The sequence below is a fragment of the Berghia stephanieae genome, chromosome 14, assembly GCF_034508935.2.
Source record: "Berghia stephanieae isolate SIO BIC M18660-M18661 chromosome 14, UCSD_Bste_1.3, whole genome shotgun sequence".
Lineage (NCBI taxonomy): Eukaryota > Metazoa > Mollusca > Gastropoda > Nudibranchia > Aeolidiidae > Berghia > Berghia stephanieae.
The window spans coordinates 24,361,294-24,383,237 of record NC_088373.1 but is presented as its reverse complement, the minus strand read 5'-3'; the positions used below and the strand labels follow the sequence as shown (position 1 = coordinate 24,383,237).

Genomic DNA, 21,944 nt, shown 5'->3' with positions numbered 1-21,944 from the left:
TTACGTGCGGCTATCTGGTCTAGTGGTATGATTCTTGATTTTAGACTAGAAGGTCTAAGGTTCGAGACCCGCTCTGAGCAGCGCATTGTTGAGTCTTCGGAAAAGGCTTTGTAACTTTCATTCTCTAACCGCACTCAGGTGTAAAATGAGTACTAATCAGCGTTGTCCTTTTTGGAAAAAAAAAATTGTTATATCGCCTGATGAAAAGCGCCATGTCTAGCCCTACTGTCATGTTAAGCGTTGCTGTTAATCAGGGGCATAGCCAACGTTAACTTATAGCCTGACACTGACAAAAAAAATGACGTTTAAAGACAAGTATTTGGCCGCAAAAGAAAACAAATGGTGAGTTGTATTCAATAGTTTAACCAATGGAATCACTTGTTACCTTGAGCTCTACTGATGACAACTCACTAGACGGTGCAAAAAACCTGGAAAATGACGTCAAACTATAGGTCCTAGAGGGTTCTAGTGTCAGGCTATATGTTAACGATGGCTACGATCAGGGACCCATTGAAAAGTCACGTTGAGCATGTATGTTTTTGTTTGGGTTTTTTTTTTTTGTTATTAAAAAAACAAGCTATTTGGACCCGCAAAAGAATAACACAACAAAAATGTTGTGGCTTTGGATGAACCAATTTATTCCCTACTGTCAGTTCTTATCGTAACACGATGGCCACCGACCGTTAATCAAAGGACAATGAACATTTGAGCATAGTTGAGTCCTTGGAAAAGGCTTTTAACTTACATTCTTTAACCGCACTCAGGTGTAAACTGACTTCCTGGCAATTAAGCAGCGCTGTCCTTGTCGGAAAAAAAATAAATTGTTATATCGCCTGATTATAAGCGCCAAGTGTAGTCCTACTGTCATGTTAAATGTTGCTGTTGATCTGGGGCCCATTGAAAAGCACGTTGAGCACACGTTTAATTGTTTTTTTCTTTATTAAAAAAAACAAACTATTTGGACCCTCAAGAGAATAATGGACAACAACAATTTTGTGGTTTTGGATTTACCAATTTATTCCTTACTGTCAGTTCTTATCGTAACTCAACCACTGACCGTTAATCAAACGACAATGAACATTTTACCTTAGTTGTTAAAATCAATAATGGACAAAAAGATTGAAGGTGAAAGCTGTCAAAATAGCTTAACAAATTAATGTGACCCAATGTCTCAAACGGTATTATGTCGGGATGGACAAGATGCCATAAAGTCAAATTATAGTTAAACTGGTCAAAAATATGAATTATTGGTATTTAGCACTCTAAAATATGGTATTCATTTTCCTCAATAAAGCGTATTAACTCAACTCAAGTCTGATATTTCTGGCTACACATTCAATTTTCAGCGACTTAATCATCTCGACTTAATACCATTTTGAGACGAGGGGTCACAAATAAGAAAGAGTGATAGTCATACGTTTAATGCGTTATGTCGATCTGGTGTTGCAGTGTGTTGAACCAGATAAAGGGAATGGATCGAGTTCGAATCTAAGATTAATTAACAACTATAGAGTATAGGCTTTTGGCATGTTTTAAGACAGGACATTCACTTTCCTCTATAAATGAATTGAGATATCGCATGCTTTTTGATTTCAGACAAATGTTATAATTTTCAGACCTGCCAACCATTATCAGAGTGGCCAACCTTCCCGATTATTTCGGGAAATTCCCTAAATGGATCCACCGTTCCCGATGTCCCGAAACTGCGTTTTTTTTTCCGAAAAAAACCCATCGTAAAAAAAGACGAATTGCGAATGAAAATCAGCTAGCCCTGAGTGTTCTTTCAATTCCTCACAGTAATGCAGCATCAGAGAGGATATTTAGTTTGGTTAGGAAGAATAGAACTGAAAGCAGATCTCAGTTGAGCAATGCCACTCTAAACAGTCTTTTAGTTAATAAAGTTAGGGTCTCCTCATCAAGCATGCCACCTGTCCAATTGACTGACAAGTTCTTGCAAAAATGCAAGAGATCCACCATGGATAGCTTGCATTCAGAAGGCAAATAATAGCAGTAAACAAAGCCTGTTATCATGTACATAGTGTAAAAAGTATTGTAGTGATGCTGTGGTCTCAATGTGTGTGTAGTTTTTTAGTTTTAAATTGTCAAGTCATATTTATTAATAGAATAGAGGCTGTGACTTCTGCACCAAATTCAATAGAGGGCATAATGCACCTCCTAAGCTTGGATAGAGGATACATATGTCAAAAGTTACCCCTTTCACTTTCAAGGTTTACAGGTATGTCAACTTAATGTCTGTTTTCATTTTCATTCTTTGTAAAGTATTAAATTAGTATTAGGCTGTGTATTACTTCACTCTTAACATTATTGTGCGGTAACCAAAAATTTTCCCTAATTCAGTTTCTGAAAAGTTGGCCACCCTGCATTATGATTTCTCATATATTTTAATACACTTTGAGGTCCAACATATGATAGTATGAGAATGTTGGTTAAAATATGTGTCTTTGCATGACATAATCAGGAGGAAGGTGAAAATTTTAGATTTGCATTTTTTTGAAATGCATTTTCTGAAAGAATATGCTCCCCAGAGCATTTTAATATTTATTTGAAGTAAATCGGGTGATTTTTCATGAAGTTATGGTCAGATGTATGGGAAAGGTATCCAGCAACTTTTCTTCAAATTTCATACTTTTTCAACTTCACTGGCTGTAAAAAATATTTGGAAACGAAATTAAGTTTTGATATTTCCCGAAGATATACAAAAGGATTGATTTAATCATTTATGACAAGAACTCATTTTTTAAATAAAAATTGACCTTCTAACTAAACTTGGCAATATCTCAGTTCAAACCTTTTCATCATTCGACTGATTATGTCATTCACTGTAACATATGATAAATGCATAAAGTCAACAGTTTGTAACGAAAAGAGGAAAAAATGATAAATACCGTCTCCCCCTAGATAGAAGATTGTTATTGGAATTGCAGGATTTTCCTACTCTCTACTAGCTTGATAAGTCCATAAATTCAATGAATGTTAAATTTGAAATCTTGGACATTTGCACGTGTTGAAAATATGATTTCTTTTGGGGTAAAAATATGAGAAAATTGGCATAAATATTGGGGAAATATTAGAAAATTAGCATAATAGGAAAAATAGATAAAATTAGCATAAATATTGGGAAAAATAGGAGAAAATTAGTTTAAATATTTGGAAAAATATGAGAAAATTAGTTTAAATATTTGGAAAAATATGAGAAAATTAGTTTTAATATTGGGAAAAATATAAGAAAATTAGTTTAAATATTGGTCAAAATATGAGAAAATTAGTTTAAATATTGGGAAAAATATGATAAATCTTTTAAAATGGCTGAGGTTGGTTGGCAAGTCTGTACTTTAGACTTTAAATTCAATGCAATCGTCAGGCTCAGGTTCAACACATGGTCACACAATATTTATATTGTAGCCAATGTGTTGTTTTGTTGTTATTTTTTTTTTGTGTGGGGGTATGGGGATTGGCCTATACCATATAAGAAGAAGGAAAAGGAAGTCTGTCAACTTAGAAGCTGTTACAAATTTGGAAAAGAAGATCACATCACAACAGGTCAACAAGGAGAAATAAATCAATAATTCATGACATCACAAAATTAGGTCAACATTGATATTTATAGTAACAGTTCATCACGTGATGACCAATTTTTGATCTTCAACTGCTCGGTTAGCACCACCTAGCATTTCTATGGCCGACATCGGCGCTGTTTTTAAAACTAAACAGTCTCATCCGCGTTGAAGGGAGGTAACTCGGTATAAATTTACATATTCATTGATTAAATTGTTACTTCCCTTGTTGGTTGAATTCCTGGTTCAGCAGTAAGAGCAGTGCATTTTCACTCCAATTCGTTCAAGATCTTGTTTTTGTTTTGTTTTTTAAAAACTTTTATAATTTTGTTATTCTTTTCTCTTTTGGTGTGTGTGTGTTTGGGGGGGGGGGGGGGGGGGGGGGGGTATTGTAAAACGGTTGTAAGGGGAATCCAATTGAGCATGCTTAATATAAGACCTTCCCGGTACTATGAAAGGATCCCGAACGGTTGTTATCAAAGTACTTTGAATCAATCAGTGGAAAGTTTGGTCCCCGTACATGTATTGAGAATAGATTGATGTTTTAGCAAGATTTCTACATTAAAGATTACATTATTTCCTCGGAGACCACACGTTTCAAAAGTATCAATTTGTCGGGGTTTGCTTGTGGTAATTGCGTGTATATATATATATATATATATATATATATATATATATATATATATATATATATATATATATATATATATATATATATATATATATATATATATATATATATATATATATATATATATATAATTTCAAATCTTCAAGCCTTGCGTTAAGAAACTGAAATGTCACTTTGTTTTAACAACATTTTCACAATGTTTGAACTGACCCTTCGGAAACTGAAGAAGAAAAGAAGAAAAAATGTTATTACCTTTGAAATAAAATCATTTATTTTCGACAAAATATTTCGACAATTTTTAAATATTTTTTTTGGTGGAAAATTCAATTTGAGTTGTTTCTTTTAGATATTGATAATTATTGTGACAGTTGATCATGTTTTGAGCACTTTTTTATCTTCAAGAGTTTTTGTTTAACACCAGCTAGCAGTGAGGTTAATTTCAAGTTGATCATTTGGTCTGTTTTCGTTTGTTTTTGTTTTTTTGTTTTTTTTTTTTATACAGGACACGTGGGGTTTAAAACTCTTTGGTTTAAAAATCATTTCAGTTGTTTTGGTGGTTTTTGCACGAGTTTTTTGGGGGGTTTTTTGGGGGGTTTTTTTGTTTTTGTTTTTTGGGGTTTTTTTGGGGGGAGGAAGGGATATTTTTGGTGTTTTTATTTATTTTTTGTTTTATCATTTTTTTTAAAAATTTCTTTTCCTTTTTTATTATTTTGCCTTTTTTAAATAAATATATTTAAGGCTCTTTATGAATCACTGAGATTGTTGACTGAACGATAGTTGACTCGAATTTTCTTTGAAGTGAAAGGAAATTTAAAGAGTTTTGTAAAATTGTGTATTTAAATTTAAAACCCGTGAAGTTGTCTTTCTTTTTTTTTTTGCTCCTAATCAAGCCCGACATCATCGAAGTCGTTTTTGATTTGGTAGTTGACATTTATTCGTTTTACATTGTCCGGCAATATAGTTTGAAAGACCAGGACTACAGAACCCAAAAGAACCCAAGTTCCTTTATTTCGTATTATTCAATCATTATTTTGTTATTGTCATTGGTTTGGGGTGTTTTTTTTTTGTTTTGTTATTGTTTGTTTGGCTGGGTTCCTTTTAAAAAATGTATTTATTTATTTGTTTGTTTATTTATTATTATTTTTTTTTTTTGGGGGGGGGGGGTTTGCTTGTTTTTTTTTTTTTAAATCACTGTGAGGTCTTTCTTGTGATAGCCAAGAGTTCTTGCAGAGCCAATGATCGTCCCAGTCTCTCCAAGAAGAAGTCTCCATTGGTGAAATCTCCATCGGTGGGGTGTCTCGAGACGTCATAGTTTATTGGGTAGTTGTCCATGATGTCACCACGGGCGCCGTTGTTGTCGTTGATGAGGTTGTTGTTGTTGTTGTCGTCGTCGTTCTGAAAGTCCCGTTTCCCCATCGTGCCGGCTCCCCAGTTAGCTGTGGTTTGGATTGAAGGGAAGAAAAAGGAAAAGAAATACGTGATAATAACAAACGTGACTTTAAAAATGGATAGCGGTGGTTGTGGTAGTGGTGAGATGTTGTGATGATGATAATGATGATCTTTATCTGTCTATCCAAATCTATCTATCTGTCTTTTTATTTATCTTTATATATATATATATATATATATATATATATATATATATTATATATATATATATATATATATATATATATATATATATATACTATAAAAACAAAAACCATGAAATGATAGTGCTCAACTTTTGGATAAAAGCAACGCTCAATAACAATGTTGTAGAAGTCAAACAATCTTAGTTATCATTCAAATGTTTATATACATACATATATATATACTTGGTGTGAACGAATCTAAGAGTGCTCGACTGTGTAAGTGGCTTTAATTATATACATATTCTCACCTGTTATGCTTAATACGCCTACAATATTGTTCCGTCACCTCACTCACTGGCTGCGTCTCAGGGCAAAATGAAATGACAAAATCCATTTGTCATTTTATTCTGCCCTGCACTGAAGTGCAGAGAGGGCGTCGTGGGAGTAATAAGAATAATAGATGAGAATACTGATATGATGTATATCTATCTATCTGTCTGTCTATCCATCTACATACCTATATATCTATCGTTCTATATATCTGTCCATCTACCTATCTATCTATCTATCTATCTCTCTATCTATCTATCTATCTATCTATCTATCTATCTATCTATCTACCCATCTACCTATCTATCTATCTATCTATCTCTCTGGGTGGGGATCCTGACCTCCCATAGTGGGCAGGGAGGTACATGCTGTGTCTTCTATCCCCCCATACCCGTTTCCCAATTGTTTCCTGTCATTGTCTTGGAATGCAATTACTTAGTTTTGTCCTGATCCTTACCGGAGTTCCTTGGCTGGGAGGGAAACAGTCGAATGTATAGTTATAGTTTTGGGAGATGATATTTTTTCCCTTGTAAATCATCTCTCTGTTATGCATTGTATTTTGTTTAGTTTACATATCATATTATATGATTGGTAAACATTTGAGTGTATTCCTCTTATTTGGGACCTGTGCTTGTGTCTGGATGAGACTTTTAGGTGATCTCAAACTAAGTACATTGGTGGTATGCTCTTGGAATCTACATCTGATCCCTATATGTCCCCAGTTCCCCTCTGTCTTACTTTCTCTTGGGTGCTTTAATTGTAATTCTATAACTTTCACTATCCCATTTTCTTCCTTTTTACTGGCGCTGATATAACCTAAATGTGTTGCGAGCGCCGTAAAACCCTTAAAAACAATAACATATCTATCTATCTGTATCAGTCTGTCACATATATATATATATATATATATATATATTATATATATATATATATATATATATATATATATATATATATATATCAATCTGTATATTTGTCTGTCTGTCTATCCATCTTTCTATCTATCGATCCATCTCTACTAATCTCTCTTTCTTGCGGGTATGTTACATCTCTCTCTCTCTCTCTCTCTCTCTCTCTCTCTCTCTCTCTCTCTCTCTCTCTCTCTCTCTCTCTCTCGCAATCTATCTTTCTATCTACCAAGCTATCTATTTATCTCTGCTTGTGTCCGGGGAGGGGGGGGGGGGGGGTCGATTCATATAAAATAACAAGCACAACCAGAATGAAAACATTCATATTTCAATCACAAATTTCCACGACGCAATGTCTCGTGCTGGGCGGTAATCGGAAATTGCGAACAATCAAAACTGCGTCGACCTCCGTTTCTACCCAGGAATTGTCAGAGCGGATTATGCATTTTAACCAGCGTGTACTCATATTCGCAAGTCTGGTATCCGAACGCAATTTTGGGCTTGATTTAATATTGTTGTAATTAATGGAGCTTTTATATAGAGCAATATCCACTAAACATGCTCAAAGTGCTCTACAAAGGGTCCCTGACCAACAGCAACACGTAACATATAGAACTATATGTAGACATAAAAAGCATACTACACTACTGTAGACATAAAAAAAAAAATAGTATACATGACGCCCATTTTGGCGATATTACAATTTTTATCCCGACAGAGACAATACTCATTCTACACCTGAGTACGGTGAGAGAATTGGAGTGAAGAGCCTTTTCTTCTAAGGACTCAACGATGCGCCGAGCGCGCGAGGCTCGAACGAACCCAGGACCTTCCGATCCGAAAACGAGTGTCATACCACAAGACCCCAATAATAATAATAATAATAATAATAATAATAATAATAATAATAATAATAATAATAATAATAATAATAATAGTAATAATAATAATAATAATAATAATAATAATAATAATAATAATAATAATAATAATAATAATAATAATAATAATAATAGTAATAATAATCAACAAGGCGACACTCCGCATTTCAATCGCTCCAAGTCAGAATCACTGGTCATTACAAATGCTGGAATAGGGGCAATTTTCTTTTGGGTTATTTTTGTTTGTTTGTTTATTTATGTTTTTGTTTTTTTAGGTTTTTAAATTTAATTTTTAAATTGTTTATTTATTTATTTATTTATTTATTTTTTCTGGGGGTGGGGAGGGGGGTCGTGTCCGACAGCTCATTTGATGGAGCACTTGACTCTTGAATAAATGGATCGATCCCAGGTTGAGCTGAGCTTTTATTTGTTATTTTATTTTCTTTATTTCTTTATTTTTTTTATTTCTGTGTTTATTTATTTATTCTCTATTAATTGATTAGTTTATTTATTTATGTACCTATTTACTTCTTAGAACTAACAGCAGTGTTTTCGTAAATCTAATTTCATGATTTGTCGTAAATTTAAGTTCATGGTTTTGGCGCGGTCTGATCCACCATTTGTTGTAAATATCAGCTTAAATCTTTTCTACTTGCATTTTGAAACATTTTTTAAAAAACCACGAAATCGACTTAAAATGTGCCAGTCATGTTCTATAAACCCCGATGTTTGGTGTGAAAATGTGATTGTGTGCGTGTATGTGTGTGTATGTGTGCGTGTGTGCGCGCGTGGGCGGTGGCTCCGGACCATTTGAATGAGATCAAATGAGACAACGTACTGTAGGCTATAGGCCAGGCCGTACCTACGTATCCTTCAAACGGTTTTGATTGCGTCGGTGAAGCGTACTGTAGGCTATAGGCCAGGCCGTACCTACGTATCCTTCAAACGGTTTTGATTGCGTCGGTGAAACGTACTGTAGGCTATAGGCCAGGCCGTACCTACGTATCCTTCAAACGGTTTTGATTGCGTCGGTGAAGCAGGAAGGTGATTTTGTCGTGGGCGCATCCGACAGTTATCCATTTGGGATTTTTGGGGACCTTTTTTATTTATTTATTTATTTATTTGTTGTTTTGTTTTATTTTTGTTTTATATTTGTTTATATTGTTTCAGTTGTTTGTTTTTTTTAAATTGCTTATGCTGCAGTAGTCAAGATATGTATATATCAGGAAATCATGGAATCTCTCTCTCTCTCTCTCTCTCTCTCTCTCTCTCTCTCTCTCTCTCTCTCTCTCTCTCTCTCAATGTATCAGTGTGTCCAATTATCTATTTTCTGTCTCCCTTATCTATCTATCTATCTATCCACATTTCCATCTATCTATATATCTATCTATCTATCGATCTATCTATAGATCTAAATATACATATAATAATATATATCTGTCTGTCTCTTTATGTGTATGTCTATATTTATCTGTCTGTATGTCTGTCTATTTCTCTCTCTCTCTCTCTCTCTCTCTCTCTCTCTCTCTCTCTCTCTCTCTCTATATATATATATATATATATATATATATATATATATATATATATATATATATATATATATATATATATATATATATATATACATAGACATGTCTATACTTACAAGAGGAAAATGGGCTGGCCAGACGCCCGGAATGCCTGTTCCTGAATCGTTGTTCGAAGTTGTTCCTTCGGTCTTGGCTGGTTCTTCTCGGTGTTTTGGCCACCTGGGCAGCGCTTCTTCCCAGAGAGGTCCTGCTGCTACTGCTGCCTCCCGAGTGGGAACAGCCGGCGCCCCAGCCCCAGCACGTGGTGAAAAAATGGCGGCGTTCGCGGGGAAATCCCTCGGCCGGGCTAATCCCTGAGGCGACGAGCAGTAGGAGAGTGACGAGAAGGCACGACGTGACGAGCGATATCTGGGGCTTGAGGTGGTTGTGGTGTTGCTGTTGAAGTTGCTGGTTTTGTTGCTCTTGAAGATGTTGTTGTAGTAGTAGTTGTTGTTGTTGCCTCAGACTCGTCTTATCCTGTGCTGACGCCGTCGTAGAGGCGTCTGAGAAAGGTGTCGTTCTTGTTGTCGTGGCTGGAGATGGTGATCTTTGTCTGCTATGGGTTTGGTTGCCGTGGTGGTTGGTCTTTATTGAATAGAGTGTAGAGTCCATTTGCCGGCTGGTCGATACGTTCGGCATTCTGGAATTGGAATAAGGACAAATAAGAACGTATATTAAGATTCTTAACTTTTCCCAGTAATGACTTAGCCTAAGTTAGGTACTTGATATATTGCGCCATATAAAAGCGCAAGTCTTTTGGGTTTAAAAAAAAATAAATTTCGGAGTAGGACAGTAAATACCGTTATGAGACGATCGATATAAACTTGAGCTTTTATATAGCGCAATATCGACTAAACTTGCTCAAAGCGCTTTACAAGGGGCCCCTGACCAACAGCAACACGTAACATGTAGAACGAGACATGACGCCTGTTAGGTGATATTAATTTTTTTTCGGACAGAGCCAACGTTGTTTACGGCCAGTTACTCATTTTACACATGAGTACGATGAGATAATGTGAGTAAAGAGCCTTTTCCAAGGACTCAACTATGCGCCGAGCGAGGCTCGAACCCAGGACCTTCCGATCCGAAAGCGAGTGTCATTGACCACTAGACCACATGTAGTGCAGTGCCAGTATTTGCTACTGTTTTGGAGAAATGAGTCCTGGCTTTATTTTCTACTATTTCACCTTGCCTGATGGGTGCCAAAGTCAGATGTCGCACTAGCTGTCTCTCTAGGGAAATAAATGGAGACGGCTAAGTGTGTGTGTGTGTGTGTATGTGTGTGTGTGTATGCGTGCGCGCGGGTGTTTGAGAGAGAGAGAGAGGGAGGGGGGGGGGAGGATGGAAATAGAAGGGGGGGGGGGGGTGTTGGCTAGGCTGGACTTGTATGAGGGAATTTTAGTTTTGGTTAGCATTAATGTGTGTGTGTGTGTGTGTGTGTGTGTGTGAGAGAGAGAAGGGCGGGGGGGGGGAAGAGAGAGTAGACATGTGTGTGGGTGTGTGTGGACATGTGTGTGGGTGTGTGGATTTGGACGTGGGCTTGCAGATGAGGATGACTCTAATATTATTGTTGTTTGTCAGTCTTGATTGGGTGCTTGGACGTGACGTGACGGGAAAAGGACGGGACGGGACGTGGTGATTGGATTGGGGTGGGTGGGGGGCATCCCTATAGATTGACTGATTGTAATCGGCCATCTGCCTCAATGTATAAAGAAGTCAACAAAATCAGACTTTAAAGATGATTTTGTGGGCCAGATTTTGACAATTCCCTATTGATTGGGTTTATAACAACAAAACAAAACAAAAACAAACAAAAAACATCAATTGCAGAAATATTGATGACAAAAGTTTTGCTTTTTACTTTTCTTCTTTACTTGATTTTTACCACTGGATCTGTCAATAATTCAAACTGTACCACTGCTGCTGCTACTACTACTACTACTACTACTACTACTACTACTACTACTACTACTACTACTACTACTACTACTACTACTACTACTACTACTACTACTACTACTACTACCACTACTAATACTAATACTACTACTACTGCTGCTACTACTACAACTACTGTTGTTGCTGCTGCTGTTTTCATCAGCATCATCATCTTCACTATCACCCCACTACCTCCATCATCATGATCATCACTATCACCCCCACTATCATCATCATCATCAATATCATCATCATCGTCGTCGTCATCATCATCATCATCACCATCACCACCCACCATCATCATTCCTATAGATTGACTGATTGTATACGGCCATCTGCCTACATGTATAAAGAAGTCAACAAAATCAGACTTTAAAGATGATTTTGTGGGCCAGATTTTGACAATTCCCTATTGATTGGGTTTATAACAACAAAACAAAACAAAAACAAACAAAAAACATCAATTGCAGAAATATTGATGACAAAAGTTTTGCTTTTTTCTTTTCTTTTTTACTTGATTTTTACCACTGGATCTGTCAATAATTCAAACTGGACCACCACTACTACTACTACTACTACTACTACTACTACTACTACTACTACTACTACTACTACTACTACTACTACCACTACTAATACCAATACTACTACTACTGCTGCTACTACTACAACTACTGTTGTTGCTGCTGCTGTTTTCATCAGCAGCATCATCTTCACTATCACCCCACTACCTCCATCATCATGATCATCACTATCACCCCAACCATCATCATCATCATTAACATCATCATCATCATCGTCATCATCACCACCACCACCACCACCACCCACAATCATCATCATTGACCCCCATTTTTTTGACCTCCACAGGTAAATACGTCGGAAACCGACCGATCAAACTCCGGAAAAGCAACTGGAAGGACAGAAACATTGAGGTGGTCAGGAAGAAGGACAAGGAGAAGAAACGATTAGGGTTGAAATAACTGGTGTTCCTTTCTCTGGTGGTGGTGTGTGTGTGTGTGTGTGTTTGTGTGTGTGTGTGTGGGTGTGTGTGTGTGTGTGTTGTGTTGTGGATGGAGGGGTGGGTGTTTGCTTGTGTTTGTTGGAAATGTAGGGATGATAGGAGAGAGAGAGAGAGAGAGAGAGAGAGAGAGAGAGAGAGAGAGAGAGAGAGAGAGAGAGAGAGAGAGAGAGAGAGAGGTAGGTAGAGAGGTAGCGAGAGAGAGAGAGAGAGATAGGTAGAGAGGGAACGAGAGAGATTGAGGAGAGAGAGAGAGAGAGAGAGAGAGAGAGAGAGAGAGAGAGAGATAGAGAGAGAGAGAGAGAGAGAGAGAGAGAGTTCCTTGTCATCTATGTATTATTTTATCCATATTATCACATGACTTCATGTACATGTTTTGTAGCCTATACTATAGGTAGAGAGCTATTTTCTGTTATTCAATGCACGATAAAACCCCATCAAATCAACCATACTATTTCTTAGCTCAGGCCTGGATCAGAATTAATTCTATTCTAATATTTTGATAAATCATTATCATAGCTTGTCTCTCCAACACCGAACCCACTCCACAGCATCTGTGGAGAACTCTTAGGTCATGGTCAGTGCAGCTGGGCCCATCCTGGCATTCTCTAAGGATGTGCTCCATTGTCTGCTCTGGACCTACATAATATGTACACAAGCTAGTCTCAGCCACCCCCCGCATTTTTATGCTTCCCTTCTGTTCTCCCAATTTTTGGCCGTGATCTGTTCAGTGCATTTTTAGAGAGAGCTTCAAACAGAAGCGACCCGATCCAGACGCTCCAGGTCGATTCTGATCTTCAATTAGATGAAGTTTTTTTTGAAAGAAAGAAGAAGAATGAGAAGGGGGACAATTGAATATAATTCTTTCAATTCAATATTCTGTATGGGCTTAATAACCCTGGGGTTTATTAAAAAAATAAAATAAATAAAAAGAAAAAGCCGACCCCGAGAGGAAAACCTCACCATTTCTGACTCTGGGGAAAAGCTCACCATTTCTGACTCTAGAACTTTGTTTCACAATAAATGTCACTAGATATGTGAGAAGTTCAGTTCCTTTGTTGGAATGTTTTATTGACACTTTTGTTGTTGTTGTTATTATTATTGTAGAGTGAATTCTTTTAGACTTCTTGTATTCTTTAATGGTTGGATGGGGTTCCCGACCTCCCGTAGTGAGCAGGGAGGTACCTACTGTTTCTTCTACCCTCCTATCTTATGGATGGGGTTCCCGACCTCCCATAGTGGTCAAGGAGGTACTTACTATTTCTTCTACCATTATATCTCCCTTATATCTTCTGGATATGATTCCTGACCCCCCCCCCCCCCCCCCCCCCCCATAGTGGGCAGGGAGATACTTACTGTTTCTTCTACCTCCTATCTTCTGGATAGGATTCCTGACCTCCCATAGTGGTCAAGGAGGTACTTACTATTTCTTCTACCCTTATATCTTCTGGATATGATTCCTGACCTCCCGTAGTGGGCAGGGAGATACTTACTGTTTCTTCTACCTCCTATCTTCTGGATAGGATTCCTGACCTCCAATAGTGGTCAAGGAGGTACTTACTATTTCTTCTACCCTTATATCTTCTGGATATGATTCCTGACCTCCCGTAGTGGGCAGGGAGATACTTACTGTTTCTTCTACCTCCTATCTTCTGGATAGGGTTCCTGACCTCCCATAGTGGTCAAGGAAGTACTTACTGTTTCTTCTACCCTTATATCTTCTGGATGGGGTCCCCGACCTCCCATAGTGGTCAGGGAGGTACTTACTCTGTCTTCTATCCCCCTGCATAGTTTTCCAATTGCTTTATCTTGGAATGAAATATCTTGGTTTTGTACTGGCCCTGGCCGGATACCCTAGCTCCGAGGGAAACAGTCAAATGTATATTTAGAGTTTTGGGAGTTGATATTTTTTTTGTCTCTGTTATGCACTGTATTATGTTTTGTTTACATATTATGTGATTTGTAAACATTTGAGAGTGTTCCTCTTAGTGGGGACCTGAGCTTGTGTCTGGATGAGACATTTAGGTGATCTTAAAGTATACTGATAATATGCTCTTGGAATTTACATCTGTTTCCTATTTGAACCAATTCCCCTTTGTCTTCCCTTTTCTTGGGTGCTTTAATTGTAATTCTAAAACTTTTGCCTATCCCATATTCTTCCATTTTACTGGTGCTGGTATGGCCTTTATGTGTTGCAAGCGCCGTAAAGCCCTCAAATCAATAACAATATGTGAGAATTTCAATTCTTTTGTTGAAATGTTTTTGACTTTAAAAAATTGTTATATCATATAGTGATTTGACTTTTTTATTCTTTACTTTCCTTTACACGCGGCTATGTGGTCTAGTGGTTTCACACTTGCTTTCGGATCAGAACATCCTGGGTTCGAATCTCGCACGGCGCATAGATGAGTCCTTGGAAAAAGCTCTTTACTCACATTCTCTCTACGCACTCAGGTTTAAATTAAAATGACGATCTGGCCATTGTCTAAAATAAATTTGTAATATTGCCTTAGAGGCGGTATGGGACCCTTCGTAAATAGCTTTGAGCACATTTAGTGGATATTGCACTATAGGGAATGAGATTAGCGGAAGAGTAGCGTCCCTTGTTTGGGCGTCACCGGCGGAGAAGTTATTAGAGAGAGAACGTCATGTTGATTTTGCGCATGCGTCTCTCGCCTCGCTTCCGGTGAAAGCGGCAGGAGACACTTCACTGAAAGCGAGGACGAGAGAGACGCATGCGCAAAACCAAATTGACGTTCTCTCTGTAAGGTGACGTCCAATCAAGGGACGCTACTCTTCCGCTAATCTCATTCCCTATATAAAAGCTAAATTTTACTTTTAACCCCGTGACTCATCTTCCTGTCCATGAATGCAGGCAATAGCTTTCTTCCAAATCTGACCATCACTCTCGTAACCAAAATTTTAATTAACAGAAATGGATATAACAGCTTCCAGTTTGTCCAACAAGGTCGTATAGTCGTAAATTTGCATCCATGGCCGTAAAAAAGTCCTAAATTGAATATTCAATGAATTGAGATTTTTAAAAGTTTACTGGAGAATTAAATCAGACAGCACAAAATTACGAATGCAAAAATGACGAGGTTTCATCTCGGGGCCGCCATATTGAAAATCCTAGACATTCAGTCTGACCATTGTAATGTCCCTTGGTGGTCATTTTGCTTCCCCACTGATGTTGAGAGACTCCTCTCTTCAAGTCTCTGGGGTGCTCTAACCTCATGTGAACTCACCACAAGGGTTTTGAAAGATAATGCCTAGGTAAATGTAATATGAGTATGGGCCATTGATTTCTGAAGAAAATATTTAAAATTCCTGAGTTGTAAATTTTGTTTCAAGGTCGTTAATTTGACTCTAACTTCTAACATTGTGCTGGAAACCCTGTTCTTCAAAAGAATACATTAATAAATAAATAAATATAACCAAACACGGAATGTTTCGGGCTCAAAACCATTCTTCAGTCAACAACAAAAAAACCAATGGAAACATAATTACTTTAACAAAATCCAAATCGACAACAGAAAAATATTCGCCACGAACTCTCTGTATAAAAACTCTTGGAATGCCAACAAAAAGAAACGTTCGCCAGGTTACTAGCGAGTGTCAAATAGGATTCAATAGTCTGATGTCACGTCCGCCCAGCATCGAGCAGCTTGGTTCTAAACAAAGAACATCGGTACTTTTTATTCTTCATGCTGCCTAGAACTTTTTCACATGTCATGTGATCAGAATGTATAAAAGTCAAAACATGATCAGATTTATAATGTTGTTTTTTTCTCCTTTGGATACACGTTTATGCTCGTCGGAGAAGTGTTTCATAAGGGCGTTCGCCATTGTTCCGATAGTTTAGAATCGGTTACTAATTTACTATGCATTAATACGATGGAAGCATTTTGACCTGAATTTTTAACAACACATAAAATATGGTGCGAAAAAAAGAAATAAAAATGAACAAGGATAGAATCGACATATGAGGGTGTGAAATGTACCCGTTGAAATAAATCCATTAAAGCTGTGAAAATAATTAACACAGAAGTATGACGAATGGACAGTGATACGTTTGAAATTGAATGATTATGAATGTGAGCTCATCTCTACAATGTCAGCGCCGGCTACCAATTTTCCGTAATTTTACCGAATTCAGTATGTTATAAATCTTTAGTATATCTTCCAATCACCTGTTTAACTGTCTCCTTACCGACCGTTTTCAGTATTTTCCCAAGGCAGACTTACCCAGCAGAAAAATTGGGTTTTTTAAACTCAAACAACCTCTATACAAAACAGCTTTATGTTCTTATTAATTAAACGAAGATCGTAGTGATGCACAAAATAAATCTGAATATGAAAAAATGTAAACTGTGTCGTAAGAAATATGACGGTTTTGCTGTAGGTGGCAAGGAGAGGCTTAACGAAAAAAAGTAAGTTTTACTGGAGTCCCAATGCTCAGACAGGGTCCATCAATGTGTTTGCGTAAAAGTCCAGGAAATGTTTGTCTCCTGAATTGGCAGCCCTGAAATTTAACACAGACCTTAGAAGAAATACCACAAAGCCTAGTAATATTATATTATAGTCTAGTAATATTTTAAATACGTGTTTTCTCAGATTACAGCAGATAGGGTCACTGACCGAAAGGACCCTGGGCCTGAAAACCAGAACAAGTTCTTCACTTTCCGCTTTCAGAAATTTCAGTCTTGAGTTTTTGGTAGGTTTCACAGTAAATTGATTTGATTTGGATGAGCCTGCCCTGTTGTACGATGAAGAAACACATTTTCAGAATTTTGGCCAGAAAACTCGTCCATCGAATATCAATGTGGTCTTGTAGTATGGCACTCGCTTTCAGACCGGAAGGTTCTGGGTTCGAGCCTCGCTCGGCGCATAGTTGAGTCCTTGGAAAATGCTCTTTACTCACATTCTCTCACCGTACTCAGGTGTAAAATGAGAACCTGGCCGTTAAAAGCGTTGTTTCTGTCTGAAAAAAATAAAAATAAAATCGCCTTACAGGGGTCAAGTCTTGTCCTAAATGTTAAATGTTGCTGTTGGACAGGGACCCCTTGTAAAGCGCTTTGAGCACGTTTAGTGGATATTGCGCTACATAAAAGCTCATTTTTAAAATTAATTGATTAAAATGACCTTCGTGTTGTGAAATGCTCTCAAACCTGGGACTTCAAAGAACTGAGTATATAGCCAGTAACAGCATTTTATATTTAAAAAAAAAAAAAATATATATATATATATATTCGTCTTTCTTCTCTGTAAAAAACTTGAGCTTGAGATCTTATATAGAGCAATATCACTGATATCGCTAACAGCGCCTTACCATTGTTGTGGTTGGTTCAATGTAAAACGTTTTGAGTTTATTTAGTTGACTATAAAAAAAACTTGAGCTTTTATACAGCGCAATATCCACTAAACGTGCTCAAAAGCTCTTTACAAAGGGTCCCTGACCAACAGCAACACGTAAAATATAGAACGAGACATGACGCCTCTTAGGCAATATTACAATTTTTTTCCTGAAGGAGACAAAGCTTATAACGGCCAGGTACCTGAATACGGTGAGAAAATGTGAGTAAAGATCCATGTCCATGGACACAACTCTGCGCCGAGCAAGGCTCGAACCCAGCACCTTCAGATCCAAAAGCGAGTGTCGTACTATAGGACCACATTGTTCTGTCTATATATAAAGGCTCAAGTAAAGATTTTATTTCTGAAATTCAATACTTTCTCAATTAACCGGTATATTTTTGACCAATCAAACATGACATTTATGACACACCTTCATACGTGCTCGGACAACATAGTTGGTTGTTTATAAACAATTGATAGAACGAAGATGACGTCACTCATGCCTTTGGTATTGTTTTTTGCCATCCGCGTTTATGAGTACTTCTCACTAAACTGTCTGAACCAGACTATAAAAGTTCATGGTTACACACAGTTTTGTGTGTTGGTCTGTTATACTTCCGGATGGCAATGTTATGAGCTTCTTAGCCAAGCGCATACTATCTTTAACGTGAATGAAATCGACCATTCTCTGATCATTGTTATTGTTTTTATACCGCCAAATGGATGAGTAGTTATAACACGATTTTCTCGATCAGGTTATAAACGTCTAAATTTACACATAGTTTTCTGTGTTAGTTCTATTGATCAAGTGGTAGAACAGTGGGTGTTTTATTTAAACACAAATCATCGATTGCGAAACCTGTGTAGTTTGCTGTGTCTACAAATCACTGCCATTGTTTACATTATGACGACTGTCCGAGAGGCGTGATTATCGAGGTGTCTATTCCAGTGGAATCCGTACTATGTGAGCACTTTTAAAGTCAATTCTGTTTATAGATAGTATGCGCTCGGCTAAGGAGCTCACAACATTGCCATCCGGAAGTATAACGGACCAACACACAAAACTTTGTGTAACCATGATCGTTTCTGTCAGGTTAGTACAGTTTAGTGAGAATTACTCATAGGCGCGGATGGCAAAAAACAATAACAAAGACCCCAGCGACGTGAACTTCGATTTATCTATAGTCATCGTCTCTTGTTGATCCCAAATTCTCTCGAGAATGAAAAAAGTTGACGTCACTCAGCTCTTTGTTATAGTTTTTTTAAACAGTCATTTTAATGATTAGTTCTCACTTAAATATATCAATCAGACCATAGATAATATGCGCTTGGCTAAGGAGCTCACAACACTGCCATCCGAAAGTTTAAAGGACCAACACACAAAACTGTGTAACCATGAACGTTTATAGTCAGATTAATAGATAGTTCGAAGATGACGTCACTCAGGCCTTTGTTATTATTTTTGCCATCCGCGTTTGTGAGTTGTTCTCACTAAACTGTATTAACCGGACTATAAAAGTTCATGGCTACACAGAGTTTGTGTGTTGGTCCGTTATACTTCCGGATGGCAATGTTGTGAACTCCTTGGCCAAGCTCATTCTATCTATACAGTTTGGTGAGAATTACTCATTAACGCGGATGGCAAGAAACAATAACAAAGACCTGAGTGACGTCATCTTCGAACTATCTATAAACACTCAAGGTTACGCATATTTTTGTGTAGGCCGTATTGGTAGATTATATCCGGTTGGCGGATTTTATGAGTATTTTACCTAAACGCATGGCACCATCATTCGTTATCCGAGCGCGTTCCCTTGACAACGGATAAAATTAACTTTGCTTTAAAGTCAATCAATCTTTCTCGTCCGGCACGGTTGTGTTTAATAGGATTCCACTGTATAATGTTAATACAACCACCCTGATGATGTCACTCAGGTCTTTGTTATTGTTTTTTTTTTTTTGCCATCCGCGTTTATGAGTAATGCTCACTGAACTGTATTAATCAGACTATAAACGTTCATGGATACACACAGTTTTGTGTGTTGGTCCGTTATACTTCCGGATGGCAATGTTATGAGCGTCTTAGCCAAGCGCATACTATCTATATCAGTAGTTAAATCAGGTTACTTTTACCTCATGCCTATTGATTACATTTTTTTTTCTGAGACAAATTATAGGCGTTCTATCAAAACTAATGTGTTTTAAAAAGTTTTTGTATATTAAGGGTAGTTGAAAAAAGCTATCTATGTATATTAAGGGCAGTTGAATAAAGCTATCTATGTATATTAAGGGTAGTTGAATAAAGCTATCAATGTATATTAAGGGCAGTTGAATAAAGCTATCTATGTATATTAAGGGTAGTTGAATAAAGCTATCTATGTATATTAAGGGCAGTTGAATAAAGCTATCTATGTATATTAAGGGTAGTTGAATAAAGCTATCTATGTATATTAAGGGTAGTTGAATAAAGCTATCTATGTATATTAAGGGTAGTTGAATAAAGCTATCTATGTATATTAAGGGTAGTTGAATAAAGCTATCTATGTATATTAAGGGTAGTTGAATAAAGCTATCTATGTATATTAAGGGTAGTTAAATAAAGCTATCTATGTATATGAAGGGTAGTTGAATAAAGCTATCTATGTATATTAAGGGTAGTTGAATAAAGCTATCTATGTATATTAAGAGTTGAATAAAGCTATCTATGTATATGAAGGGTAGTTGAATAAAGCTATCTATGTATATTAAGGGTAGTTGAATAAAGCTATCTATGTATATTAAGCAGACCTGCCGTTCATACCGATTTATCGGTATCATACCGATTTGCAAGACCTTTTTTTCGTATTTACCGATTTCCCGATTTACTTGCCGATCGTACCGATTTCACGATCTGCATGCCGATCGTACCGATTTCACCAAGTGACCAAGGGCCCGCAGCCCTCCACCCTCTCTTTTACGTTAACTTTGTGCTTTACGTTGCACGTTAAAATTTTCAAGTCTCGTGAACTTTGACCCGTCCCGCGATACCTCGATAGATCACATGACGTAGAGAGCCTCTTTGTGATGCCCTCACACAGATAGAAAACACACACGGCGCGTTATTTAGTTTTCATTTCCTTTGTGGAGCTGTACTGGTAAACCACCGCGGTCCCTGGCTTCTGACTCGTTACCAAGTGCCACCATCTTTAAATAAGTTAGTAGTCCGATTGCCAGATTGGCGCTGTGCGTGCCATTTTGGGTGTTGGGGAAAAATAAGGGGGGGGGGGGGGGGGGGGGGGGGGGGGGGGAGGTGTGTGACGCTTTGGTTAGTTTGAGTGACAAGTGTCAAATTGTGACAAATATGTAGACGATCTATGTCTAGCGCATCATGTCATCACAACTGTTGCAGAATTAGGTGAGTAGCCCAACCATTGGATAATTTTACGTCTCATACTGATTTTTTCCCCCAGATACTGATTTTTTTACAATGTCATACTGATTTCCTTTTTCGTGAAGTGGCAGGTCTGATTAAGAGTTGAATAAAGCTATCTATGTATATTAAGTTTTGAATAAAGCTATGTATATGAAGGGTAGTTGAATAAAGCTATCTATGTATATTAAGGGTAGTTGAATAAAGCTATCTATGTATATTAAGAGTTGAATAAAGCTATCTATGTATATTAAGAGTTGAATAAAGCTATCTATGTATATGAAGGGTAGTTGAATAAAGCTGTCTATGCCGCCTACATGCTCATTTTCAATACATTTTTTTCCAATTTTGAAAAGTAGAAAAAAATATCTAGGATTGAGTGAGTTAAGCCGAGAGAATTTATTGGACCCCCAAGGAAATAAGTAAAACCACATACAACTGGGGAAGTCAATTTTATTGTCAATATATATTTTCTTTTTGTCAAGGGAGCCAATGTCACCAATCACCCTTTGTACAAATCAGAGCGTTGGACCTTTGCCATTGCCATATATAATCTGTGACTGCTGCCTGTATTGTCATTGATTGGACTGTAACTGCACTGTCACTCAACGTTTGACAGTGATGGGCCCGTGGGGCCTTTTGCAAATACCAGCCGTTGGAGATTGAAGTTATAGATCACTGAGAATTTGATTATTCATTTTTAAATTTATTTATTTATCTATTTTTTGTTTCTTATACACACACACACACA

The 21,944-nt window shown here is 37.2% G+C and overlaps 2 protein-coding genes across 2 annotated transcripts in view; one reads left to right on the top strand and one right to left on the bottom strand.

The window, feature by feature from the left end:
* LOC144959430 (uncharacterized) overlaps positions 1-13,475 on the top strand; it is a 28,685-nt gene extending 15,210 nt beyond the window's left edge. Inside the window, exon 8 of the mRNA XM_078892014.1 lies at positions 12,276-13,475. Within this exon, the coding sequence (XP_078748140.1) occupies positions 12,276-12,388 (113 nt within the window). The 3' untranslated portion in view covers positions 12,389-13,475. The remainder of the gene's footprint in view (positions 1-12,275) is intronic.
* LOC144959431 (uncharacterized) overlaps positions 5,329-21,944 on the bottom strand; it is a 38,946-nt gene continuing 22,330 nt past the window's right edge. Inside the window, exons 2-3 of the mRNA XM_078892015.1 lie at positions 9,545-10,107; positions 5,329-5,642 (exon numbers count right to left, since the gene is read on the bottom strand). Coding sequence (XP_078748141.1) covers positions 5,395-5,642; positions 9,545-10,106 — 810 coding nt within the window. The 5' untranslated portion in view covers position 10,107 and the 3' untranslated portion in view covers positions 5,329-5,394. The remainder of the gene's footprint in view (positions 5,643-9,544; positions 10,108-21,944) is intronic.